Consider the following 27,964-nt stretch of genomic DNA (forward strand, 5'->3'; position numbering starts at 1 on the left):
TGTGATTGTGAAGGTTATTATCAGTTTTCCGTTTATGTTTCTTATTTCCTTTAGCTTTTGCTAGTTCTTTCCTTTGCGTTGGCAACACAGATTAATTCCAATAAAGCAAATTGAAATTGTGGGAGGCGGGCAGGGAACCAGGCTGCTTGTTTTGATGTATATACCTTATATATTGTATTTTCCGATTAAAGACTGTAGGGGGCACTCAAGCCCCCGTCTGCCCAGCTGTCTGTAGCAACACCGTGCGTCACTATATCCGATAATAACAGCAGACCAACGCGTTTTAAACAGGGAGGACTTTCCCATCCGCCATGACTTTCATAACATTAATTGGAATTGAGAAAAAAAAAAGGTTCTGCTGATATCTCGCAACATCCAACCAAACAACAGTCAGGGGGAGAGACATGAAGAGACCAAAAAGTGACCAAACTGCGTGGTGGGTGGTCCCCTCCCCTCGGGCTGCCGGGACACTGCAGTCCATCTCTTTAATGTGTCTGAGTGCATTACAATGATGTGAAAATGACCACTTTCACTCAAACAATGGACATCTCTTCACTTGAAGCATGTGTGCACAGAAGTTATCATTCATACATGAAAATATGTGAGGCGTGTACAAATATTAATAAGTCATTTGTAGACTTAAAAAGTGAGGTGTAGGGATTTATTAATGCGCCTTGAGTGGAGATATTAAGAATAAAAGGAGGTACATCAATTAATAAAATACATTTATATGTATTTATGCAGGACTGAATAACTATGTGAAGCATGGTGAAAGTGCATGTGATAGTGTTGCATGCTGATATGTTCATACCTTTTATTTTGCTCATCTTAAATTTTTGGAATCAAATCAAATATAATAACTTCAATTAATAACAATGTATGGACAAATACAACTTGAGACCTGCATCCGAGCATGTGTGTGTGAGTGGCAGAGCAAAGCTCTTTAATCTGTTCATCGAGGCTTTACAGTGTCTGCGGGTATTTAATAGGGCTTCATAATCATTCATTCAGTGGATGTATGGGAAAAAGAGTTGAAACAGAGCCTCTGTATCCAAAGAGAGTGGATCTTGACAAAATGATTTCTCAATGGAAGAGGGGCCTCATTAGCATAACAATTGTGGGAACTGCATGGATCTACTTTTCATGAGCACTGTAAAAAAAGAAGAGAAAAATAGTACACTGTGTACACTGATGGGAGGGAGAGTGGTTTTCAATTATTGTTAAAATCATTGAGTTGTGAAAATGTTGTGTCATCATCCAAAGCCATAATAAACGATAAAATAATTTATATTTGAACAACAAAGAGCCTAAAGATATACACTATGGCCTTTTCTAAATATAAGAACACAAAACACATTTTGAAAAGTAGTGAAAATGTAAAAAAAAAAAAAAATGTAAAATTAAATCTTGTAAGCATTTTAAACGAGCCCTCAAAACACTAAAGGTAAATAATCCTGTACAAATGAAATACCGTTTAAGCAATTGTTATACCTATTTGGCATGGCAGAGTTCTGTTGATGTAAAAGTTAGGTAACGTGTGGTTAAGTATATCAGTACTATGAAACGTGCATATCTTTTTAGTTGTTTACAGTATTTACTTAGCACTCTGGCACAGTCATAATTCAATGTTTTCCCAAATGGGTTCCAGTTGGCACCAGCAGGGGGGCCCTTGTTGAATTCAACAGGTTGCCAAAAATAAATACTTACAAATACCCGATAATGATATTAATGTGTAAACATGACTATTAGGTCATCCATTATTCAATAAAACAATAACAAAAGTCACCATGTGGATACTGTCAAATCCTGAGAAATTGAAGTAAGATGATTTTTTACATTAAAAGTTGTGACATTAATCGCATAACATTTATTTTTGGTTTATATCATTTAAAGCTCGTGTTTTGTTGTAAATGAAGGTAAATGTTTTGCACAAATAAATGTGGAGGCCCTTGGTCCCACTCGGGCCCCTGGGCTACATTGACTGTACCTTTAAAGACTCTTGTCCCAATTAAAGCCAAGCCCCGCCTCCGGAGGAGACGTCCCATGAGTCATAAAGTTTGATGTCCTGCCCAAAGTTTAGACCCGACTGGAGCAAAAGTTTTTTCTAGAAAGTGAGCTGCGGAGATTTGTTGTACGAACTATGAATCTTTCCTGTAAGAATATACACTAACAGCTTCAACTTGGCTGAACAAGAAGGACCTATCAAGCCAAGCGTTTGTTGCCTTTTTCGTCTTCTGTGGCTGCGTCTGCTTTTTTCTTTTTTTTTGGAAAAGTTGGGCCGGGACGACAACACAGATTCCAGTGTGGAGTAGATATGCGCTTTGTTACATTCACAAGTATGCCAGCAAGAAACAACAGGAAAGCGCTGTCTTTCACTGCAGATTTCGACAGCTAACACACTTTGGAAAAAGAAAAAAAAACACCCGACTGTTAAACTTTAGAATGACTCGGGGTAACTTTTACTGAGTGTCGTCAATATTTCCTGCAGTGTTAAAGAAAAAAAAAAAGTTTGGGATTGGCTCAAACTTGTTTTTTGTGAGTTTCTCAACGCGACTTTTTAGGACACATAAAGTTTGCCGACTGCTTTGGGAGAATGGATCCGAGCCAGCACAACCCTCCTGCCGGACACCAGATCGTCCATGTACGGGGCGACTCTGAGACCGACCTGGAGGCTCTCTTTAACGCCGTGATGAACCCGAAAAACACTATCGTGCCCCCATGTGTGCCCATGAGGATGAGGAAACTGCCAGACTCCTTCTTCAAACCCCCTGAACCAAAGTCCCATTCCAGACAAGTAAGCCCGCCCTGTCTCCTCTGCCCCTTCCCAGAAATTACGCTAGAGCCAGGCCCAGTGTGTGGGGGCCCTCGGTACGTGACTGGAAGCCTACAGCCAGTTAAAGTTACTTTATTCTACTGTGAAGTCGTTTCGTTTGTAGACTTTGACAACTGTGCATGGAGATTCTATTCCAAGTGCACATCATAGGATATAAATGCATTTTTATATAGTTAATGGTTATTTGCACTTAAAACGTCAATTTACCCCACATTCTTTCACATGTTTTTTGCAGTTCATTGAGCTTTACATGTTTCAACAAGTTGGAACTAGCTCGGAAAAAAATCACTGCAGGGAAAAGGCCTTAGGGGCCTGTGCGTAAAAGTTAAACTCTAACCAAAGTATTCGCAAATCTATTTGTTTTTCTTCAGTGGTTGGCTATATTAGTGAAAAGATGTGCTGAAATAATTGTATTACACTTCAATTGAGTTGTCAGATTGACTGGACCTTCAGAGTGCAAGTGAACTTGCACATAAGTGTAACTGTTTGGTTTAGATTCCTTTGTATATTTACAGAAGGGTAGCACCTATATTGACACAATCTCATGGTATCTTCAAAAACAGAGATTTGTCATCAAGATGATGAGCCATTTAGAACATATGCGATTGTTGAATTCGTCCTATTAACCCCCTTATCCCTCCCCCTGTACCGTCCCCCACACAACTGTTGCTTGTGGTCTCTGTGGAGTTTTGTCGTCAGTGCGCATGCGTTGTTGTGCAGCGAGTCTGCGCTCTCCTCTGTCCCACCCAGGCCTCGGAACCCCCCCCCCCCACCACCCACCCCCGTCCTTAAACAACTCTCAAACTTGCCTACACATGCATAGAACGTCCTAACATGCAGCGAAGTAGCCTAATTATAACGTGTAAGAAGTCACTGAAATGTTAAATCAGGGTAATGTAGAAAAATCACCTTTTCTGTTATCTAAGTATAGGCCTTAAATACACGATGGTATTTTCTATTCAAGATCAAAATCTGTGCTGATGTTGTCCTTTCATCAATACATTTATAATCTCACACATGACATATTCATATATTCTAAGATATATATATATATATATATATATATATATATATATATATAGCTCTTTAACAATATCTATTTTCACTACAAATATTGAAACAGCTTTTAGTGTTAGACACATTCATTTAGCTTCATAAGAATATAAATAAACACATTATAATAAAAATGTCGCTATGAGGAAATCCCATGTTTTCAAATCTATGGGACTGCATTCATACTGGTTTTCCTCTCACACGTCACAGGCCAGCACTGACGCTGGGAGCGGAGGAGTTCTCACCCCCCACCATGTCCGTGCACACTCGTCCCCGGCCTCCCTGCAGTTGGGAGTTGTTGGCGGTGGCTCCATGTCTGGCATGCCCCCTCCAGGTGCTTCCCCTCAACATCTCCGTCAGTCTTCCTATGAGATTCCTGATGACGTGCCTCTGCCCCCAGGGTGGGAGATGGCCAAAACAGGCTCTGGCCAGCGATACTTCCTCAAGTAAGTATGCTTGCAAAAAGCGTAAACACTGTCTCTTGCATTATACAGTCCTTGAAAAACGTAAAAGGTTTGCAACTTAAAATCATTTGTTTTCAAAAATGAAAGGATAAAAAGTAGATAAACAGTTATATTGCTATATATCCCAGCCCTCTAGACATCTTCATGTACTACTGTTACTAAATTGCATCCTGATGAAGTCTTTGTCACCTCACAATATTAGGAGTAAGAAATTAGGCTTCTGTCATATCTAATGTCAACCACCCAACCATCTTGTCCATTATGTTGACTATTTTGAGGTTCAACATGCATGTAATTGAACCTTTCAATTTGCTAAGTATGCAGCATTACAAGCACATATCGAAAGCGTATTTTACATTCAGTTTTGGAAAGAAGGGAATATTTGATCTTCCACTTACGGTCAAGAAGACTCCAAGTTTCCAGAGAAGTCGTCTTGAGAACGGACTTACATAGTACAGCTCTGCTCAGTACAATATGCTGACAATAATTTGCAAATCTGCTACAGTGCACAATGCTGGCCAGTGTGCTCAAAAAGAGACAATTGTAATAGTTGAATTGTAGGTTATTACATTTGGTGGCCTCTGCAAACAAGAGAGAAGTCTTTTGAGGGACTGCTGCTGTATGTAGTGTTCCTTTTCTTGGGCTCAGGTTTCAGTAGAAACAATGGATCATTGTAGCCGCCCTAGACAGCAAAGGACAGACATCTCTGCAAAACTCATCCACTAAGGAGCAGATCTCCTCCACACTGATGATCCACAGTCTTAAATAGTTGCTTTTTGGTATAGTGGATCTTCTTATTCTTAATGACTTTCTTATGTATTTGACTTTATGCTCTGTAGTGCTAAGAAAATAAGGATTGAACTAGTAATCAAAGTGGTATCCTTGTCAATAATTTGTGTTAAGCTAATCTGCTCATTTTTAAATGTTCCACAGTCTTCTGAATAGCACATGTTTGGAGATTTGACATCAAAAGTCTTCATTCGTGCTGCTTTTAAAGGCAAAATGTTGTCAGCTGTAGGAAATATAACTCTCTGACAGAGAATCTGGACAAACATGATAGCCTCACATTAACTTGGATCCGAAAAGAGCTTTCAGTACCAGATGTTTTAAGGTCTCACATCTGGAGAACATCTGGACCGTTGTAAGGAGGCTCCTCTAAAATTGTACAAAAGGACTGGGGGGGGTAGGAGAGAGAAAACACTATTCCCAGAGACTTTTCCAGGATCACTGCATCTACTGCGCCTCCAGACAGTGAAGTTTAACTTGCAAAGTCCAATCTTGTATAACTTCAAACGCTTGTTTCAATATTACATTTTGTTGCCGGTTGTGTATATATATTAAGTCAAGTTTCTTTTTTAAATTGAAACAATCTGATGCCCCCCCCTCCTGTTGTATTACAGTTGCATAACTGGCAAAGTTTAAGTTTTCCTCCTGTTTTTATTTTGAAATCAAAACAGTACTGCAGATAAAATATATTGCCTCAGATTTATTTATCAGTGATAACGGCACAATGAAACATTTTAAAAGACAACTATTCTCTATTGACATTTGTACCAATGTCAACAAGGCCATCCTTCTCAAATAAAATGCACTGTAAACCCTGAATATTAAACATTATCCTGTTTTTCTAAAAGTTAATGCTAAAATATGGGTTTTAGATGATAACAAGTCTCTTCTCAAACGTGTTTACAAGTCTTATCCAAAGTCAGAGCCCCTTTCTTTTTCTGGCTTTGGAAAAATGGTTGAATCGCCATGTTAGGAGCTGTGTTTTGACGGGCGTGTCATACAACTGTAGAAAGAGTAGTACACCGTGTTTGTGTTCAAGTAAGGAAAACTCCAGGAGACGTCTTCCATACGCAGCACATCAAAGTGCAGATATTTGATCTGGAATACAGGCGGTCTCGGCAGAGCTGCTGGAGAAGACACTCCCCTATTTATAAACAGGGGTTGTCTGACCGAGACATGTTGCAGAAGGAGTGAAGCAGAGCGAGAGAGAGAGTGTGTGTGGGTGGGTGGGTTGGATGGACGGGTGGGGGTGGGGAGCCTGTCACCAGCTAGCAGAGAGAGAGCGGGGGTTCACATTTCACTCAGGTGACCGCTGTTGTCCTGAGAGATAAATCAACTCTGGGTGAAAGTTGTTTTTTATAATCATCTGCTTCTCCACTTCTGTTGTTTACTTGTACACTATAGGACCAAACAGTGCGGGGTTGCCTCTGTGAGTCATAGCAGTGCTGCCGATGTCCCACTCCCTTTAAAACCCCGGCTCCGTTTTGGTATGAATGGAGCCGTGGCGCTGTGATGGTGCCTCTTTTGTGTCAATGGAGTTAAATGGCAGCCATGTGGAGATGACTAGAAGAGGGGCCAAGAGAAACTGCGGCCCTCCCTTTGTCCCAACAGTGAAACAGTAATCTTTATTCAGACCACAGGCCTGTTGAGACTCATGTGAGCTTTCCAGAAATAGACAAATGGTTGACATGAAGTTTAAAGATGGCAGTGAGAGAGGGCAGAGGGTTTCACCTTGTTCACCGTGTTCTTCACATCTTAAAGGTCCAGCTCTTGTCAAGCTAGAAGATGACAGTAAATCATGGACTTAGTGCGAGTGAAACAAGTTCTGGAATAATTAACTAATCATTTGATTAGTTACGCCTCGTAAGATTAATGGTGATAAATCATTAAAATCATTTATTTTTTTGAACAAATATATATTTTGTAAGCTTCTCAATTGTGAAGATTTTTTGCCGTTCTCCAATCCCTATATGTAATTATGGAACCTTAAAATGTCAGCCTAGCTCTGTCATAGCTTTTTTAAATAATAAAAACATCAACAGTTTAATTATGAAATGAATTGACGGTTGTAACCCTTATGAAAATGGGATTAAGATTTGAGCAATCTCCTTCAGAAAATCTCAATTTGTTGTGATTAGAACACAAATAACACAAAACCTTAAGCTGGGAGAAGACTGGGAGAATGTCAACAAAGTCTGTTGACCTTTCCTCCTCTTTCTTCCAGCAGTTTGCTGTGGCCTTTGATTTATGACAGCAGGGGCAGGGAGGTGGGGTCACCTTGCTGGGTGCTGGGGTGGGGGTGGGGGCAGGGCCGGTCTCCAGGGCTGGGTCATAAACTAATGAAGGTTTCTAATTTAGACACACCGGTAAACTAGGAGGGGTAATCACTGTTTCCGGGCGCTTATTAAATGCAGCTTTGAATGAGCTTTGAGTCCGTGGGAAGTCAGCCCTAAGCAGAGGGAAGCTTTGGGGGAGCAGCCATTGTGCCCTCAGGGGCAGGTAGAGCTGAGTTTTGATGGACACTTTTGTGTTTTCTCAATTGGATTTAAAACTGTTTGGATGAGCCTGGGTTCCCACAACCACAATGTTTTTCCAAATTTAACTTAACTTCATCAAAACATTACAGTGACCAGATATGCTAATTTATAACTTCCACACTTTATCATAGGTTTTAACTTGTTTTTTTTTGTATTTTTTTCACTGCTTGGCTGCACTGTCCTGATAGAACAGAAACACTAAACCAGGAACACTAAACCGACTGAAAACTAGTCAAGCAGCACTATATGGGGTTTCCTGAACATCTGTTGCACCAAATATGAGTCAAAGGAACCCCCCATTAGAGCAGGAAAGACCAAAGTGTTTGTTTTGACCTTATGCTCTCATTGTATATCTGTGTAGTGTGGATTTGGTCCATGAGATCATATTTGAATTTCCTCCACACTAATGTACTTCCATAGTAATATTTCAGGATACTATACATTTAAAGTTCATACGAAAAAAGGATTTGACTTTGTTTGGAAAGAAAAACATGTATATTTAGTATTTGAATATTAAATTACCCACAGTCCATTGAGAGAGACCCACACTGATTTCATACTCGGCAACATCAAATATAATACCATGACCTTTTCAGTACCATCTGTTCTTTGATAGTCTGATGTGATAAGTACGCAAATTGGGTTTCTTACTAAGCTGTTCAGAAGCGAGGCCACTCGGTCGGTCACAAATGGTGCTGGGAAGACCTGGCTGTCAGCCTGCCTGGAGCCCTCATTTGGAGCAACTTTGTGTTTGACAAACTTTTGGTTTATTGACCACACACACAGACAAGGCCCTTCCTGTTCCACTGGGGCCTGTCAGCTCAGTACACAAATGGGACTGTGAGAAAGTCAGGCTAGTGTTTACCAAAGTCTTAATGTAACACCTCTGTTCCAGACATCAATGCGTGCACTGTCGCTGAGGGCATCTCCACACAGATGTAGTATCTGAGAAGTGGGCCCTCTCAGGTGGGGTTTTATAGAGTTCCCAAAACTACTCAAACCATAGCACCTTATGGAATAGTGCTTGGAAGAAATGAAAAGTTGTCGATTTTCAGTTGCATTCAGTTGCAAACTATTTTTACTTTTATAATGTATGTATAACAAGGGTGATATTGCATGGGATTTAATTCATGTGTTAATTATGTTGCTGTCAACACAGTTTTTGCTAAAACTCCTTTAAATCTCACTAAATTGACACTTAATTGCATGTTTCTTTTTAATTACTCTTTGAAAATAAACAACAGTCAAACTGAACCTTCAAAGCTCCATTCATTCGGGCACTTTGTGAATTAGTTGCTTCGTTAGGAAGTATGGTGATACAAACCCTCCTTCAAAGGGAAACTTAAAGCCACAATAGGGTCACAGAGGTTGCCCCAATAATCTCTCTTGATGATGTCCTGCTGATAGAGAGGCAGCCAGGCATCCCCAGTCAACCAGAGTAGAGGTGGTCATCCCCATCTTAGTGGCCTTATTACATCTTGCCTCCCTCAGTGCACTTCTTTAGTCATTCCGCTTCAACCACCTTCCAAGCATTTACTCCCAGGGTGGAGCCACTGTGGCCTGAGGATCCCATTTTTAACATTTGACAACTCAGCTGTTGGGTGTGTTTCATCATTGCTGCACTCCCAATAGCTTCCCTCTCTTGTTTCACACCAGTGAAAAACAGCTTTTGACATAGTTATGAAGAGAGATCATTTGAGTGGAATAAACAGTCAATCTGGCCTCGAATCGGGCTTTGATCTGTTGTTTTGGCAGGTAGCAGACCTTATTCGGAGAATGTTAAACCACGGAGCACACTTATTTTTGGATAGAACGGTCTCCCCAAAGCCAGATGAAAGCGCCACAGATTTCAAGGATGTAAACAGGCAATCTGTGTTAGGAAGTTTGTCATAGTACTGTAAACAGATGAGGTCTCTGAAACAAGTGCAACATTCAGACTTTTTCGCTCTGATTTTCAAGTGTTGGGCTTCTGCAAAGTTACTCTTTAAAGCTGACTCCTGTTAAATATTTTGATTTGGTCTTTACTGATCCAGATACATTTGATTTTGACTGATTTTCAGTATAGAAAGAAGTTGTTACTGACCTTCTTTGATGTAAATTGCACCGGACAGAAAAGTTGTACGCCAAATAAGCAAAGCAAAGTCAAGTTTAGCCTCGATGTGAAAGATCACCCTCCTTCTTTCTCAGCAACACACATTATAAATAACACAGGCACAATAAACGCCACCTTGATAATTGGGCCATCAGTCAAGGAGATGTCAAGTGGATCAAGAGTCCTACTTATTGCCTTTCTCAGCCACAGTCGACCATGATGATAGCTTGAGCAAAAATGAGCAAGTAAAGCATTTCACTACGGGCGACCAACTTGATAACGGGTCACGTTTGAACCACATTGCCCTCTTTTGAAATGCACTACCTGGCCATTTACAGTTTTTTATTAGTAAGCTAATTATGGGTTATGTTTGATCTTAAGTGATTCTCAACAGAATACCACTTAAAATTGTCTCTGGACATGTCCACAAAAATGCAGATACATTACATTTGTGTTGCTATTTTGACCTGTTATCCCCAATACAAACATTAGAACATGTTTGGTTATAAAGAGAATGGAGCGATTCAACAAACAATGCTTTGAAACTTGAAAACTTGAAATGTTATACATCTGCCCTTTCATCTCAAGGCTTGAAATGTGTCTGTATACAAATGTAGTTTTCTCATCATTAACATAACCAGTACTGACTAGAATGAAATCAAATCATCGACTACAGATTTGAATGAAAAGGACATGACATGGATACAACGCAGTCCAATAGCCAGTTTGTAATTTTGTTATAATCAACCAAATATGTTTGCGTTAGACTTTAAAGACAGACATTTTCAATCTTGTCGTCTTTCAGTTTGGCCTTTCCGGTGGGTCTTAATGTATATGACCCCCTTCTTCACCCTCTGATGTTTATTTTCTTCCCATTTTGCACCAGCTGCTAGATGCACGTCATCAGCATGCCTGCTCCATTCACACATGGTCTCAATCAGAAGTTACACACACTTTGTACTAAGGGAGCTGGCAGGGTGAAGTCTGTGTGATGTCTGGTCCAAACTATCCAACATTTACGTTTATTATCTAGATAAGTTTAGAGTTGCAGTGCTTGAAAGAGTATAATATCATGTGACCAAAGCCACAGTTCTTCATGAAGATTCACTTGATATATTCGCTTGATGTTTTGGCGTCTCAGTTTGGACAACAACCCTTTAAAAACAAATTTAAAAACAGCATTGTGGTTGGTAAACCTCAAACATGTAAACGTTGTTTTCCAATGTAGCTGCATTAGTGTGGACAAAGCCGGACCCACCACTAGTTTGTGCCCCCTGCCCTGCCCCGGGGATGGAGGTGGGGGGAGGGTGCGGTGGTCCTGCTGAGCTCGCCATGGTGTCAGAGACATGTAAAGACAACACCGAGCAGTTGTGACTGTGGAGGTTGCAGATCATCAGCAATTCCTAACAGCAACTGGTGGCCTCCAGCCGTCCCAACAGTTGCCATGACATTGTTTTGTTTTATGTTTAACCGACAGGAAGCGGTGTATAGCCCTGGCCATATAGGGTTCGAGGCAGGTTTAGTGAATGGATTATCTTTTAGTTTTCAAATCTGGTGATGAATTACTGGCTCTTGGTAACTTATTTACCAGTCCCCACGTACAGGCACTTTGAATACAGTGCAGTGCTGACTTGGAAGCTCTCACAGTGTGTGGAGATTATCACAAGGTCTAAGATTGTAATCTCCTCTGTTTAAACTGAAGCTTTGTTGACATGTCTTATGATTGATTTCAGCTACAGACACTAACCTCGCAGGCTGGGCTTTGAAAGAAAATTCAATATTTGTACTCTCATCTGTGCTAAGAGGAGCACACGTTAGGGGGGGAGCGAAGAATAATTTATGATCAGCGTTGTTGGAAGCTTCGAGGTTGTTTATTTCCATCAGTGTTTTCCACTTGTTGCACATTCGTTCGGGATTGGTGTACCAGGATGTGCAGGCCTCTCATTTACGATAAGCCCTCCCTTATCCCAGTGCTCCTCTCCAAGCCTCCTCCCCTGTTCTCCCCTCCCCTTTATAATAAATGTCATAGTTTCCAGAGTGGGAAGGACTCGGAGGCAGTGAAGGGGGAGGGCGGGCGCTCCGAGTGTAACAGGACCACAGCAACTCATGCAGCCAATGAAATTCAGAGGGATTGCTTCCGTAGAGGTTTTTTTCCCTCTTTCAATCCCTTTTTTTTTCTTTTCTGTAGTTGTCTCACCCCGCTCCCTATGACCCCTCTTTCTCAAGGGGCCCCTCCAATCTGAGCAGTTCCAGCTATTTTGCTTGGTTTGTGGTGTTTGTGTGTGTGAGGGCTGGGGGGAGGGTTTGGTAGGGGATTTGGCAGCTCCTTTGATCAGTAAAGCATAAACAAGAGGGGGCTTCAAAATGGGTTGCATTGTGTGTGTGTGTGTGTGTGTGTGTGTGTGTGTGTGTGTGTGTGTGTGTGTGTGTGTGTGTGTGTGTGTGTGTGTGTGTGTGTGTGTGTGTGTGTGTGTGTGTGTGTGTGTGTGTGTGTGTGTGTGTGTGTGTGTGTGTGTGTGTGTGTGTGTGTGTGTGTGTGTGTGTGTGTGTGTGTGTGTGTGTGTGTGTGTGTGTGTGTGTGTGTGTGTGTGTGTGTGTGTGTGTGTGTGTGTGTGTGTGTGTGTGTGTGTGTGTGTGTGTGTGTGTGTGTGTGTGTGTGTGTGTGTGTGTGTGTGTGTGTGGGGGGGGGAGTGCTGAGTCAGGCCCTCTCGCTCTTCGGCCTGGGATAGAGAGCAGACAGACAGGCTGGGATTACCGCAGAGGCCAAGAGAAACTCTCTGAATCTCTCACTTCGCCCAGCTGTTCCAAAATCTGGGCTGATGGCGCATGGGTATCAAATTAACAGCGGGTCGTAAAGAATCACAGAGGGTTGAGGGACACAATTATAGCAACATATAGAATACAGAGGGTGTTTTTCAATTGCATTACACTTCATTTTGTCCTTTGTACCAAATAATTCTGCTATATTAAAAAACAAAAGAGTTGCGGTGTGGCATAAAGAAGTTATTTGTCTGAGGTGAGGGGGGTCTTTTTAAATGGGATGTTTCAGAAAAACAAAAAAAAGAACAAGTGAATAGTCGGGTTTTAGGTCGTAGCTCAGTCTGTGCCTTTGTCAAGCAGGTGAAAGCTTTGTAAATGTGGCGCCAGATTGTTAAAGCCCCTGACACTCCACAGTGTCCGAGGCACTTCCAGGAAAAAGGACCCCCTGCGTTGAGCCCTGGGACTGACCCTCCCTCAATGGAGAGGGTCCTGCTCGGGAGAGGAGGGCTTCCTGTATTAGCTTTCCATCTTAATCAAGCAACAAGTACCAACAAAGCACTAATTATCAATGCCTTCACAGAATGAAACACAATGCCCCCCTCCACCTCCCCTTGCCCCCCCCAGGCCCCCCGCTCCTGTCCCCCGGCAGAGACAGGCCGTAAAATAGATGGAGCAACATTGTCTGACATCACAATAGTTGTTTTGAAACCAATCATAGCCTCTTAGACATTCACAATTAATTGTTAAGCCTACCTACAGACACATTGGTTTGACATGATTTATTTTTAAATTATCTATAGTTTTTTCTTATTGTTTTTTAACTTTAAAATTATTATTTTTTAAAACAAGGTGTTGTTCCTCCATTTCGCTTCTGGCGTACAGATTTAGGTGACTTATAGTGAAAAATATCTCAGTCTTATATTGAATTGTGGGTTCAGACTGGGTCCAAACTGCCACAGCTGACTTCCTGTAACAGTCATTGTTTACAGAAAGCAGGGGTTACATTCAGCATTTTAATCAAAGAGCTTGTTGAGTCTGTTCCGAGTCATCGGTTCGACGGTTCCTGCATGTGATCTGCTGTTTTGCATTGATATGGCCCCTGGCTTTAACTTAACACCTAAACACTGGTTGATACTTTTATTTTGTTCACTTATTTATGTTGCCTTCTCTTCTCCTTACAGCCACATTGATCAAACCACCACTTGGCAGGATCCTCGCAAGGCCCTGCTCCAGATGAACCAGGCTGCACCCCCCAGCTCTGTGCCAGTCCAGCAGCAGAACATTATGAACCCAGCCAGTGGTATGTACATGTTGATTTTGTTATATTCTGTGTTACCCCGCAAAGCAGCACATGACTCGAATTACAGACAATGCTTAGCAAATGGTAGGGCTTTCAACATTTAACACAAAACTACATTTCCTTGATTGTTTGATTATTTCCTTGGTTATTTCAAGGCATTTTCTTACTTTCATTGCACATACATTAGTAGTCAGAAGCAGTCTAGTTCCTACATGTCACTAAGACTATGTGTACCTCAGTTCTGGCCATGCAGATGGAATTTGCCCTAGGTGAGGTAAGACGCAGATAGAACGTGACAGGTCCTGTCTGACATGTTTGGGAGCTCCGTGACTCACAGAGTTTAGAGATGAAGGCTCTCTGTATTCTCAAGTCCTTGCAGCTACCATTAGATAACCCATAAGTAAACCCTACAAAAGAAAGAATAGTCTCCAATGGTTACAAACAGGCTTTTTTTCTGTAAAGAATGACAACGATTTATTACATTCTCAAAGATTCAAAAATAACAAGCAGCAATTTGTCCTGAACATCAAGCCTTTGCATATGATGCTTATTCTGTAACTATGCCCAATTATGTATTATAGTTAAAGTTGCAATAGACTTATATAACTTTCACCCAATCAATCATGGAAAAAGCAAGAAATATATTCAAATATATTATATTATAGTTTCATCTCAATGCTGCAGGGGGTCTCTCTGGGTTTTTTCCTATTGCATTTCACCCATATGCAAATTAGCATATAATGTCATCTGGTGATTTATAGAGTCTTTTAGAGGTAGTGTTATCTACCTTCATTGGGAAACAGTTGTAAACACTGCACTAGACACACTGCATTTTGTTTTCCACTGCTACTTCAGTTTTTCTACTGACCACCGTTTCCACTACTGGGGAAAGTAACTGCAAAAGACTTACATTAATACTCTTTGGTAACTGAGGATAGCTAACAGGAAGAGCAAAAGGCCCAACCTTTTGTTTACACACTTCCTTTTGCACTATACATTGAGCCTTCATTTTCAGACAAAATTTGTAAAAGTGAGGCTTAAAGGGAATTTATCTTAACCCAGATGGTGTCATTTGACTGTAGCCATTAGATCATCATCATCATCTCTCAAACATTATTTTTGACTGTTATCCCTCAGGTCCTCTCCCTGAGGCCTGGGAACAAGCTATTACATCAGAGGGAGAAATTTACTACATCAACCACAAGAACAAGAGCACATCCTGGCTTGACCCACGACTTGACCCGCGCTTCGGTGAGTTTACGATGAAAGCAAAATACAATGTAATGTACAATGTATTATGAAGCACCCAAATAACTGAATCTATAGTGAAAGTTTTCTCAAACGTGTGGTTTTTGCGGCAGGCATTTACTTTCCCCAGTAGAAAGTAAAGGCTAATCCATACAAGATGTATCACCACATTGTATAAGTGAGTTCAGATATGTGTGATTCATTGTTCATTTCACTGCACTACATTGCTTTGGAGTGACTATCCATTGAAACTAGATTTCCACCAATCCCCCACTCTCAAAATCCACACCTAACCTTTTGTCTGCCATTTTAGTGTTGGAGCAACAGCTGAGTTGGCCATTAATCCCCCAGTCCGAGTTTAAGTTTGACAGTTAGCTTTCAGAGTGTGGTGGCCAAAGGGTCGGTGAATCAGTGACAGGGCCTGGTACATGTGTTGAGATCTCTCTGTGGCCATGGGAATGAGCTATTCCTCCTTTGCAAAGGAAGACTTCCAGAGATGAAGGTTCCTGCTTATGTCACTCTGATTCATTTACGCTTCAGGTGCCATCCCTTCATTACAGCTGCATACCCCAGGGAATCTCACCCCGGTTCACAAAGGCAACATGTGTAAATCAGCACGCAGCCTGTTTTCCTGTTTTAATTTTACCTTTACTTTTTTCTGTTTTTATCAAGCCTGCACTTAAAGGGCAGTTTTGTTTTTCTGTAAGCAATTGTTAGTCCCCTCTGAAGGCAGGCAGGAACAGTTCAAAACAGAGTTGTAAGGGGAGTGGGGCAGCTGGGAAAAAATGGCGGCTCTGATCGGCAAACTCTTTGAAGATTTATAAGTCTTGAACACACAAGGCTGCTGGGCCCCTGAAAGCGAGTGAGAGGGAGAAAGAGATCATGTTAACTCGTTATGTGCCATTAAAAAACATTGTTTTGCTCCTCATTTGATACAATACTTATTGTACTTGGTACAACTAAATGTTCACATTTATACCTTGTGTAATACGCTGCTGTTGATAATACTTTTTGATCTTAGAGACTTTAGAAATCCCCAAAAATACATAAGTAGGCACTTTAAATAGCTTATTTAATTGATAAGTGTGACCTAAATGTTTCTTTGTGTGCTTTTTGGTCACATGTTTTCACATTTGTGCAGAGAAATGGGCTCCTCAGCTTCAGAAACATATATACTGCTGCTATGTAGGTCTCCAATCACAAGCCAGCTGCCTTGATAATGAAGGCTAATTTGAGCTTTGAGAAGAAAAGCAGCAGAGCGCCTTTAACTGAGGGTTGTTGCCGGCTGGCTTTCCCCTGCGTGAGGCCCACTGCAGGCACAGCCCCATTCTGCTTGAGCTCCAGACAGACTTGAATCTCTGCCAGGCCTCTTTATTCTGTGGTCCAACTCTTAATCTGTTCCAGACCTTTTCAGTCAAAGAACTCCAATGTGAGAGGGGAGGTGGGGGGCAGGGAGAGGCAAGGTGAAAGGGGAAGAAAGAAAAACAGAGGAACAGAGGGAAAATGCCGACGGGATAAGCATGCATCCTCTTTAAGATCCAAGAAGGTGGTGAACAGGGAACAAGCCATGAGTGCACTGTGGCTGGGTTCTAAAGGGGGGCTGGCCTCTGTGTGTGGACATGTTGTTTTCTGTACATACTACTCTGGAGAAACAGCAGGGAAAAACATACTGGGAGGAAAGTGGAGTGCACAAATGCATAGATTTCCTCTGGGAGTTTAATGTTTTGCTTTGAAGCCTTAATGTAAAGCCGTTTGTCCAACACATTGCTGCATTATCTGTCATTTGAAGTTTTTCTGCCTCTGCTGTCGAGTACTTCACCACGAGAGTTGGCAGGCTGGACAGTGTTGGTTTTATCTGCGGATTGATTTTATTATGTTTTATTACAACATCTTGGATATCTGCAATTTCTTTGGTGGTGAACCTATTTTGTGCTGCAAATAGCATTAGAAAACAGCAGTTCGGTTTTTTTTTTACATTGGGTTATCCCACTGACCTTGATTCAAACAGTAACATTTATTTGATCCTAAAAGTGTCTTTTGATTCATTTGCCGATCTGACCCTTTAACCCCTTCTTACAGAAGTTGCAGAAATAGTGAAAAAAATAATTGCTTTGCAATATTTGTTTATTTCAGTTTCTTTGAACAGCTTTGTTATATTTTTTTATAATGATTGTATTTTAATCAATAAGTAAATCCAACAGACCTTTTATTTTAACCTGTTTTGTAGTGAAATAATTGCCTAATACTTTTTTACCTTCCATCTCCTTGACATGCAGCACCAGGTCAACACAGACTAGCTTTACTCAGACCATAATGTTGTATTCAATGATTAAACAGTGTTTCTATCACATCCAGACTGTTGCTCCACTTTGCTTATCTGAACGCTAGAACACCTTCCCAAGGCGGCCTTTTTTTAAACCTGTTAAATCAAAAGCAGACAAATATTTACCAAACCCTTTAAAGGTGCTAAGCCCTGGCCACATAGAGAACTTCCCACAGCTGGCACACCCTGGGCCCTACCTGCCTCCAGGTGATCTGGTGGTGTATTATGCCTGGGTGTGAGATTTTGCTGATAAGGGCTTGTGTTGCTGGCTCGTTGTGTTGCAGGGGTGCGTGAAGAAGACAAAAGGCAGACGGCATTAACTTGTCTCTTATCTTCATGGCCCACCAGCTATCACCGCCCCAATGTGCTGCTGACTTCAACCACAACCTCCAAAAACCACACACACTCACACACCGTCTTCTCCTTTTATATGCTATCAGTCTGGCCCTGAACTGAACCTGTCCTTCGCTCTTATTTCACTCACAGATGTAATTCCTGCTTTCGATATTGTCATTGTTTTTGCATAGTTCCGAGAGTAGCATTGCTTTCAGTTAGCTGTTTGGTCTGGGAAGGAGTCCTTGACTTAGTGCTTCAGGAAAAATCTCAGCTCAGCTGTAAGATTGCATTTGTCAACATACGGTATAGTGTGTCATATGCCCTGCTCGCTTATTTATGCATACTTTCTTTAACAACACACAAATTCCAGTTAATTTAAATTTAAATTGCATTAACATGTTACTGTATTCAACATCAATCCATACATTAAACTCAGTTTTGAAAGAAACAGAACCAGACAGATAATTGGACACAAGCCAACTGCTGAAAGTTATGGAAAGTATGTTCAAAGTTAAACATGATAATCTGTAAACTCTGGTGGTTGGAAATGAACAGTTAAGTTAATAATTTTACAGCAAGTCTTCTCTTTTTCCTTCCAATAGATTTAGATATATGATCAAAAGTGGTCACTATGTCTGGCTTCCTATCAGTGATATTACATGAGAAAAATTGTTATCATCGACAGAAAATATGTTCAAACAAGAGTAACAAGACCAATCCTTTTTTGAATCTATTGGTAAATCTAGCCTGTGTGCATAATTTGTCTTGAGAACAGTTAACAGTGCCCCTATGGTGGAGTATTCCAACCACAAAAGGCTTCAGTATCTGTTAGAGATAAGAAGGGGAGACAAGTAACACACTCTCCCATGGCTTCAGTTGTGTGTGGGAGAGAGGAGGCGGCTCCGTGACTGTGTGTGTTTGTGGGAATGTGTATCTGCTGCTGGGGTGGGGTTGTTGGGGGAGGCAGCGTGGACAGAGGGAGGGGAGGGAGAGAGACGGCAGGGCGGGGCGGAGCTTTGCAGAGCTTCCCAGGGAGAGCCCTGAGCCACGGTTCATTCATCTCTTGAGATAGTGTAAACAGACAGTGATTGAATGGTGATGAGAAAGGTGCCGGGGCGGGCAGGACAGCACAGGGAGGCAGCCCCGCATGAAAATTGCGCCCCCGTCAAGGCTTTGTTTTGGTTGGTGCTTCAAGCGTATAAGCAAACAACTCTCCTCATTGGTTCCATTACTGTTACACCCCTCGTGGTCAGGCACATTTGCTTCTCTTTCTCTACTATAGTGGTAAAATGCGTGACCTACTTTGCATGCATAGATTGCTGTGCTCTGCTTTTATCCTCATGTTTATTAGACCCACCCTCGCTAGAGTAAAGAATAACAAAGATTTCCCAGGGGAACAGCTGTGTTTTCAATACACACATTTGTTTCGGATAATGTAAACATGGAGTTGGTGCACAATGCAATTAGGCTTACATTTGTTGAGTGAAAGAACTTTGAAAGTAAAGTGGCACAGTGGTGTAGTTTTTTTTTACATTAATTTGTCTAAGGTCAGAGAAAGGAGCCAGTCGGTATTGAGGGATAATCTGTGATTTGTTTTGAAGTGAACAAAAAGTACAATGAAAGGATAAGTCATAACTGATGCAATGTACGAAACCAACAAAGCCTGTCTTAGTCAGTCAGTGAGTGGGAGGGGATCAGGTCTTACAGGAATAGTGGTTGTTTCAGACACTAGGCGGAAAACGCATGTTGGGACTTCCCTTGTCCTACTCAACCTGCTGCACTGGCTCCACTATTTTTTTCCCCTTGTATGCAAAACGCTCAAGCAGCCAGTCTTGTTATGCAGCGTTTAAATGCAGCTAGGCATTAAAAGGTGTAGTTGCAGAGTGTATTTGTGGTTAGCTGGAGATCCTGCATTGTAGGTGTATGGGAACACACATTTCTTCATGTAGGCATCAAGATTCAAGGTTGATTTTAAAAACATTTGTTATACTAAAGTACCTAGTCATCCTTCACACATATTCAAGTTTTGTCAAGCATTAATGTGTGATTTATTGAATACTCACACAAAATAAAAGTTTTACAGTATTATTGTGTGTTCAATTTGTTTTGTAAACATTTTTTTGCAGGCTTGAACCAGCAGAGGATCACTCAGAGCGCTCCAGTGAAGCAGGGAGGGCCGCAACCCCCACAATTCATGGGAGGCAACAACCAGATGAGACTGCAGCAGATCGAGAAGGAGAGGATGAGACTGAAGCAACAGGAGCTGCTTCGGCAGAGACCACAGGTCAGGAATCGGAGCTAAAGTATTAAAACAAATATTCCAAGGCCTTTGGAAAACAGTCTTTGGCCTCATGGACGAATAAGTAACGTGTTTCATACTTTCAATGAGTGAAAGACAGTTAGGGTCATAGCAAGACAATTGACCGCCAACTGCTGGCTGTTTGAATGAGGCATCTGCAAAATATTTACGTAGTGAAACACAATGTACTATCTTCAGAGGCCTTTTAAATATGAGTCATAATTCGTAGGTATAGCATTGGATCTTAAGCCCCTTTGATTTGGCTTTATTGTTTAACCACCCTGCAATTAAGTCTTGTGAGTCATCTGTGGTAATTTTATCACTTCCTAACCGCAATGTGTCACCTTGCCGCCCACACATGGTGGTGCAAAGCAGTCCTGGAGTTTACTCAAGGCCGTGTCATACTAACAGAAACAGAGCTTTATGATTATGAATGAGGGTGCTGGTGACTTGTTGTTTACAATGCCATTCCCCTGGGTTGTTGAAAGTTCACTGTGTAGGAAGTGACCTGAATATGAACAGGCCTCAGGCTGTAGAGGTTAAAGAAAAAAAGATGTGTCCTTACTGCAAGTCCACAGAGCATAGCCCTCCATGCTTGAATAACCTGGTTATTGTGGATTTTCTGAAAAGTCATGTGAAGGAAAAATCTGGTTTGCCTAACGCGGGGTGGGGATTATAAAAAACATGGGAAGCACTGATAGATTTCAGATGGAGAATAGAGATATTTTACCATGTCAAAGCCTTAACTGGGTTTTAACTTTTCTAAACTTCTTTACACAAGGTTAAACTAGCCAGGTCATATAAGTGTATGCTTTAGTTATTTCCTGGCTCCTTGTTTTGGTGCATGTATGTGTAATGATAAATCCAAAATGTATTATTTTTGCAGGTAAAATATTGAATATGATCATGACACGTGAACAGCTCAACCATTCAAAACACCTCTGAAACCAACACTTTCCAGTTAAAGTAAAAGCGTAATGGAAAATAAAATTGTGCAAATGTATTGCAGACTGTATACATTCCAAGAGCTCCTCTATCAGACTATTGACAGTAACCCCCATATTTCCGTAACTTTCTTCAGATGTTTGGAATACGAACAGAGGCCATACTGTTTTTGCAAAAATAGGAGAGCGTGATTATAGTAGGAGATTGGGCAATTGTGCGTACTATATTCTCGTGTAGGGAGTTCAACTTTGGGGCAATACTTGCCACACCCAAATGGATTCCACATGGCAAATCTATGATGGAGAACGGGTGGCGATGTATGCAACTTGCTGGTGGCAGTCCAGTGCTGGCGCTGCTCAGTCATGGCCAAAAAGAGAGCCAATAAAATAAATGTAATCCTTTTCAATCAAACCCAGAATGCAAGGAATTTTGTGATAACATTTTGTTGTTGGAAAAGTAAAAACATCTTCAAGCACTGCTGCAAAAAAAGGGAAAGGCAGGATAAACATATACTTTTTTTTATATCAACAATTGTTTTGCCTCATGGAGTGTGTCCATTTCCCTTAAATATTTCCAATAGCAGCTTTAACAATTGGTGGTAATTTTACATTTCAAAATGGTCAAGTCACTTCACCTTCACGTTCAAGGTCCTATTATAGGGCAAGGAGTTGAAAAAGAACAACATGACTTCATATCCGGAGACTTATCTGATCAGAGCGTTATCTGAGCATGTGTAGAAAACAATTGTCTCAAACTGTTGTCGGCCCCTCATGTAATTTGACACTCTGTATGGGGAGAAATGGAGGGCGCCATGTTGGCAGTCTGTACATTCCCTTAAGTTAACATGTAATGCAACACAGCAGCAATGGCATTTGTGCCATTAGGTTATTTATTGTGTGACGTGTGAGGTTGATTGTGTTGCTCATGGGATTTGTGCTTTATTTTCCACAGGAGCTGGCCATAAGGAACCAGCTGCCCACCAGTATGGATCAAGATGGCATTACAAACCCTGTGTCCTCCCCTATGGCCCAAGATGCCCGCATCATGACTGCCAACAGCTCTGACCCATTCCTCAACAGGTTGGTTTGATACGCAGGAGTAGACTCATATCTCTTGCACATGGGGTGGGGGCTTCCATCCTGGCTCAGTTGTTCTTACTTAATGTATCCTGTTTGAGGGAATCTGTGTGCTGGACTGTTTGAGCTCCAGTGAGAGCTTTCCTGAGTTACACAAGTAGTAAAACACAGAAGGCCAGTCTATGGGCTTAACCCTCCTCACATGGTAATGTCTCATTTAGAGCAGCAGTTCATTGCACAATGATGACCTCTGGTGTACAACTAGTGCAATGAAGGCAATCAGAATCTTAATGGTGGAAAAAAAAACTCATTTTAATTAAAGAATACCAGATGGTCTGAAACTAGGTCTTAAAAAAGCAGTGATAAGAAAAGGGACAGACGTTTTTTCGGACTATCCGTGAATTCTGCTCCATGGTATTCTTGGATATTATTCCTCACAATTCAAGCTCTAGTTCTTCTGTGAGCGGATGAAGTGAGGAGGGATCTGAATAGCAAGCAGGCCATGAGAACATGTGGTCCAGTCAGTAGACAGGCCAACCTAATCTCCCCTCCTCCCCCTGTTGCCTCAACTCCCCTGCTCTCACAATGGCCTCATTCATCCTGCCTCTGCCATACTCTGCCTACATATTTTTCCTCTGCTAATTAGTATAGGCTTGTCAAATGTCTTCTCTCTACCTCTTTGTCTCTCCGTTTGCGCCATTCGTCATTGCTCTTTTTGCAATATTCTGCAATAGAGGAAAAAAAAAGTGAATCTGTGGATTATTCAGCCTGGTCGTTCAAACAGATAACTGCTGAAACGTGGATGTATGCGGAAGGTCCCCGAGGGAATTAAGTCACTGTTACTTTGCAGCCTGTGTGCTTTTAATAACTGAGTGTGTTTGCTTTGTCGGATCAGTTAATTAGATTCATGCAGTTCAGTTTCCCAGTAGTTAAGTGAAGGTCATTAAGGTCATCCACAAACTGCTGAGACCAAAAAAGCTTCTTTTTTTTTTCCTTCAGCGCAACAAAATAATAATGTTTTATAGCATTTTACAGAGTGAATAATCAAGATTTGTGTATTTTCAGTGGGACCTATCACTCCAGGGATGAGAGCACAGACAGCGGCTTGAGTATGAGCAGTTACAGCGTCCCTCGCACTCCAGACGACTTCCTCAACAGTGTGGATGAGATGGACACAGGTGAGGCTGGAAACAAAAGGAACGGGGTGATCTGTAGCATTAGATCCTTTCGCAAAGACTAGCTGAACTTTTGCTGTTTGATGCCCTGTTTTTTTATTTCTCTCACATTAGTTTAGTCAAACGCCACATTGTATTCATGTTGGCTGAATAGGATGGATCTCCTGTTCCAACATCCAACATTTACCTGTAACTTTAGTCATGTAGTCACAACATAGGCCTTCTGCATATAAAAAGCTGCTGATATGAACTTTTATTGACTCTAGTGCCGTTAATAGTAGATTTTCTTTAAATAATCTAGCGATGATGACAGTGGCTTTTTATCAGCCTTGGCTCGTTGATATTTCACAAGTCTTTCTACTATATGTGTAAAGTCATAGCTGTCTTCTCCCAAAACTCCTACTTTGCTTTATGTGAGTTTGAAGGACATATGCACAATTTCAAACTGACTAATATGCGATAACATTTTTGGAAAAAGTAAAGAACCTAAAGCCTACAGATTACTCAGTATTGCTGGCTACACAGTTAAAATATCTAGCTAGCTAGATATAATATGCTACTGCCTGATGCTAGCTAGCTAGCTAGATGTGCTGTGCTCTGCTAATGTAAGCTCTAACAGTATTACAAGTAGAAACATAACAATTTGAAAACATATATACTTCGGACCTATCCAGTTAACAAATATCATTAGGACACATTACCTGGACACAATGATGAATTAGGCTTTCATAATTTAGATTATGAAAAACTGAAACAACAACTATTTTCAGATATTTTTTGTTCTCACATCATAATCAGGGTCCGGAAAAAAAGATTATAAGAGATGTGTTTTAGTTCTATCATTACTGTAAAGCCCACCCAACACTCTCTAGCTTGCTTTGTCAAATTATTAAATGAAATATTTTCCTGTCCATTAGGAGATTCTCTTCCACCCTCCATGGCATCACAGCCCAGCCGCTTCCCCGACTACCTGGACGCCATCCCGGGTACAGACGTGGACCTGGGCACCCTGGAGAGTGAGAGCATGGCGGTGGAGGGCGAGGAGCTGATGCCCAGTCTCCAGGAGGCCCTGAGCTCTGACATCCTCAATGACATGGAGACAGTGCTGGCAGCTACCAAGATCGACAAGGAGAGCTTCCTCACGTGGTTATAGAAGATCACACACTCCTCTCCTCACACTCTGAACTGCTGCCTGCTCTGATCTGTGAAGGAGCCATAGATGCTTTTACAAGACATTTCAGCGAGCCTCTCTGAACTTCTGTCTCGGCGTGTAAAGCCAACCTATTTTGAGGCAGTATTGTTCTTTTCTTTTCACTGGTGTGTTATCTCTTTTATTTTGTCTGTGTCTTCAAGGCTGGCCCATGAACAGACAATAACGCAAGGGTCCCCAAAATCATTCACAGATCTGTCAATGAATCTAGGGCATCTTTACCTTCCTCCTTGTCTCTCCTCCTCATGGCTGAGCTGGGCAGGTGCATGAACTCTTCTGCAAGAACTGCTGACATCAGTTATCACCTGGACTCTATGGTGCCTCTTTTCTTGCAATATAGCATGAATCAGAACTACTTAACTGCGTTTGGGACTATTGCATCTAGCTTAAGTAGCTTTATATTTGGCCTTGTACATTTTTATTCTTGTGTTTGTTTGTTTTTAACGAGCCTGAGAAACCAAAAATGATGTATTCGAAGCATATGGAACAATACTGATTTGGAGTAAAGGTAATGTTAGGCCCAGTTTGAGCATGTTGGCTTGCTGTGGGGTGGGGGTGTGGGGGGGGGGGGTTGGAGCCTGGGGACCGACTACATTGCTGCTTGGCTGTGCCAGCAAGTCTAAGTTAAACCTTTGATAGATCAAGTGCCTTCAGTTGTATTCTTTAAGACGTGAGCAACACGAACAAATACTCAGTTTCTGTACCACAGCAATACGCATTAGACTCTATGAATTTACATCAGCAACACTTTCCTCTATCTAATGTTCAATAATCAGAATTTTATTTTTGTTTTATAAACACATTATAAGGGGGATTTAGGGATTTATTTTGGTTTTTAAATCCTAGCTTCTAAGTATCTCAGTCTTATCCAAGCCTAATTCATGATTCATTCTTTGATTTATCTTTTAGGTATTATTTTATTTTTTAGTTTACTACATATGTATAATAGCTTAGATCAAAATGGCATTTTGCTTGTTGTTTTTAATTTCTTTTATAGATGAATTAATACATTTTAACAGGGTCTACTGTTATCACAGCACACCATGTCACAAAGTGGTGCCGAAGTCTGCCAAGACACAGAATGATTCAGTTTGGGTTGTTTTTTTAACCATTTAGCTGATTTTCACCCTGTCTCTGATTTACTATACATATTAGTGTTATTGTTTTTTTTTGTTCACATGCAGCTTATAGTATCTCTATGAAAAAATTAACCAAAAAAAGTCAGATCTCTTGGCTAAAAAGAACCTAGAGCTCTTTGATCAATTAAACCTTGTGACAAATACAGTATACAAGAGATAAAATGTGTGGTCTTCCTGAGGAGGGAGCGGGGCCCCTCTGTGCGACGCTGTGTGTTGAAATGAGGGGTTTATAGAAAACAGCTAGGACAAGTTTAAGCAGGTTTCAGAGTCATGTTGAGGGGTAGTGTAGAAGGCCAGGGTTTGACTGATGGCGGTGAGTTACACGGATTGTTGATTTATTTTTTTGTGAAATAATTGAGAAACAATCAGTTATTATCTCAGTCAGGAATTGTTGTGGCAGATTCCAAAGATGTTTTTTTTGTAATGACGCAAACACTTGTTGCCTCCATTTTCACACAGTCCAGAAACGGTATGATTTGTCAATCAGCCTCTGTATGAACACACTGTATAAGCTAATGAGAAAATGATGTAGGTTGAAAGTGTTAATGGACATGTCTGAATAGGTCTAGCTGAGAGATTTCTTTTTTTTTTTTTTTACTTTTTAGACAAGATGGTTGTTTTGAGTGACTAACCCAGACATTTAAAGATGAGGTTTAAAAACAGAGAAGCAAGTGATTCTTCTTGAAGCGCTCACATGTTTACATTTTCTCTAAGTAACTAGACATCACACCAACAATTATTCATTATCACAAAATATGGCTACATATTTGCATGACTGCAGTAAGTTTTGAATGATCAGCCTGCCGTACATGCCCTGGGTTGAAGCCTTGGAGGGTGTCACACTGATTTTTGCCAACCGATGCTTAATTGAAAGCATTAACTTGATGAAACAATATTGATGTTGTTTTAGATCCGAGATCATGAACAATTTTCTTTAATCCTGTGTGAGAAGCCTCTTTTTAGTTTTGATTTTACTGATCATTAAGTCATTTGTTGATGATGGATTAAAGACAGATAAACAGTGTTGGTGAGAACAATGCAACTAAAATGAGTGGTACACTACAGTGCTTGTATTGCACGGCTACAGAGTTTCATTTTGATGCAATGACACATTTTGTCACACAGACCTGATTTTATGCTTACTTAGTGTGTAATCGTCAGAGCATATTAGCTGTTGACTGTCATTGTAGCAGTAGAACTAATCAAACAAGTTAAAGGATTTTGTATTTAGAGTTTTCTAAATGCACATGAAATGAATTTATATTCAGTATGATCTGTTCATTTTTTTTGATAGATATGTGCATGTGTTTTAGAAAAATAAATTCTGTTACATTATATCGTGCTTCATAATAATACTTTGGAATTGGCCTGAAATAAAGTATATACTTTGTGGTAAGTGTGTGTGTGTGTGTGTGTGTGTGTGTGTGTGTGTGTGTGTGTGTGTGTGTGTGTGTGACCTAGAATCAAAAAAATAAACCTGCAAGTTCTCAATGGATTTTAAAACAGCCCCATTCATTATAAACATAGTTAAGTATTTATGTTGTGTTTAGCTTTGACCATCATCGCAAATATGCTCTCGCACTATATTATGAAATTGTTTATGGCATACTACGTTAGAACATTTATGACATTTTTAACGTGTGCAATGTTATAAAAGTGTCTAATGCATACATATTTAAACAAAAAAAGGAAGTTCTATACAACATTTCTGTCCGACCTACTGTATGACTGATTATTAATTGTATGTTTTTTTATATGTTTTATAGTACTAAACCCGATTTTCTGACATATTATAGTATTCTGTTTTTAATTGCTCTTTAATTGATATGCTGTGGCTATTTAATTACTTTTTAATTACATACTATGTGATAACTTTTCGTGACATGCTATGGCTTTTTTCTGAAATACTATCACGACTTTTTTTGTACTATACTATGAGTTTTTGTATCACTTTCTCATGACAGACTGTACTATGATTTTTATGACATATTAGTTTTTTTAATATCTTTTTATGACTTACTCTGCAATACTTTTTAATGACATACTATACTAGAGTTTTTTATGCGTTATATTACATACTATGTGATTACTTTTTGTGACGTCCTAAAGTATGCGTTTTTATTACATACTATGCTATGACTTTTTATATGAAATAATGCTATTACTTTTTATAACATACTATACTATAATTATTAGGCATATTTAATCATAATTCTATGACGTACTTTACCATGTCCATTTTGACATACAATACTAGGATTTCTTCATGACATTTTATAGACACAAACATTTAAAATCTTTTTTTAATGACACTATTGAGTTCATCTTCATGAATATGTTTATGGAATACTATACTATGACTTCGTATGACATACTATATTTTGATTT

General features: G+C 40.5%; 1 protein-coding gene across 1 annotated transcript; it reads left to right on the plus strand.

Annotated features, from left to right (window-relative positions):
* The first annotated feature begins 2,043 nt into the window (after positions 1-2,043).
* yap1 (Yes1 associated transcriptional regulator) lies at positions 2,044-27,366 on the plus strand. Its single transcript, XM_079677087.1, has 8 exons — positions 2,044-2,794; positions 4,097-4,332; positions 13,707-13,825; positions 14,963-15,076; positions 19,859-20,016; positions 21,928-22,055; positions 23,118-23,230; positions 24,145-27,366. The coding sequence occupies exons 1-8, from the start codon at positions 2,594-2,596 to the stop codon at positions 24,378-24,380; spliced, it is 1,305 nt and encodes a 434-aa protein (XP_079533213.1). The 5' UTR covers positions 2,044-2,593; the 3' UTR covers positions 24,381-27,366.
* Positions 27,367-27,964: the final 598 nt, after the last annotated feature.

The sequence above is a fragment of the Notothenia rossii genome (assembly GCF_949606895.1).
Source record: "Notothenia rossii genome assembly, chromosome: 4".
NCBI lineage: Eukaryota > Metazoa > Chordata > Actinopteri > Perciformes > Nototheniidae > Notothenia > Notothenia rossii.

Coding starts and splice junctions, on each gene's coding strand:
- yap1 (XM_079677087.1), top strand. CDS start 2,594: ATGGATCCGAGCCAGCACAACCCTCCTGCCGGACACCAGATCGTCCAT. Junction 4,333..13,706: donor GGCCAGCGATACTTCCTCAA/GTAAGTATGCTT, acceptor TTCTCCTTACAG/CCACATTGATCAAACCACCA. Junction 15,077..19,858: donor ACGACTTGACCCGCGCTTCG/GTGAGTTTACGA, acceptor ATTTTTTTGCAG/GCTTGAACCAGCAGAGGATC.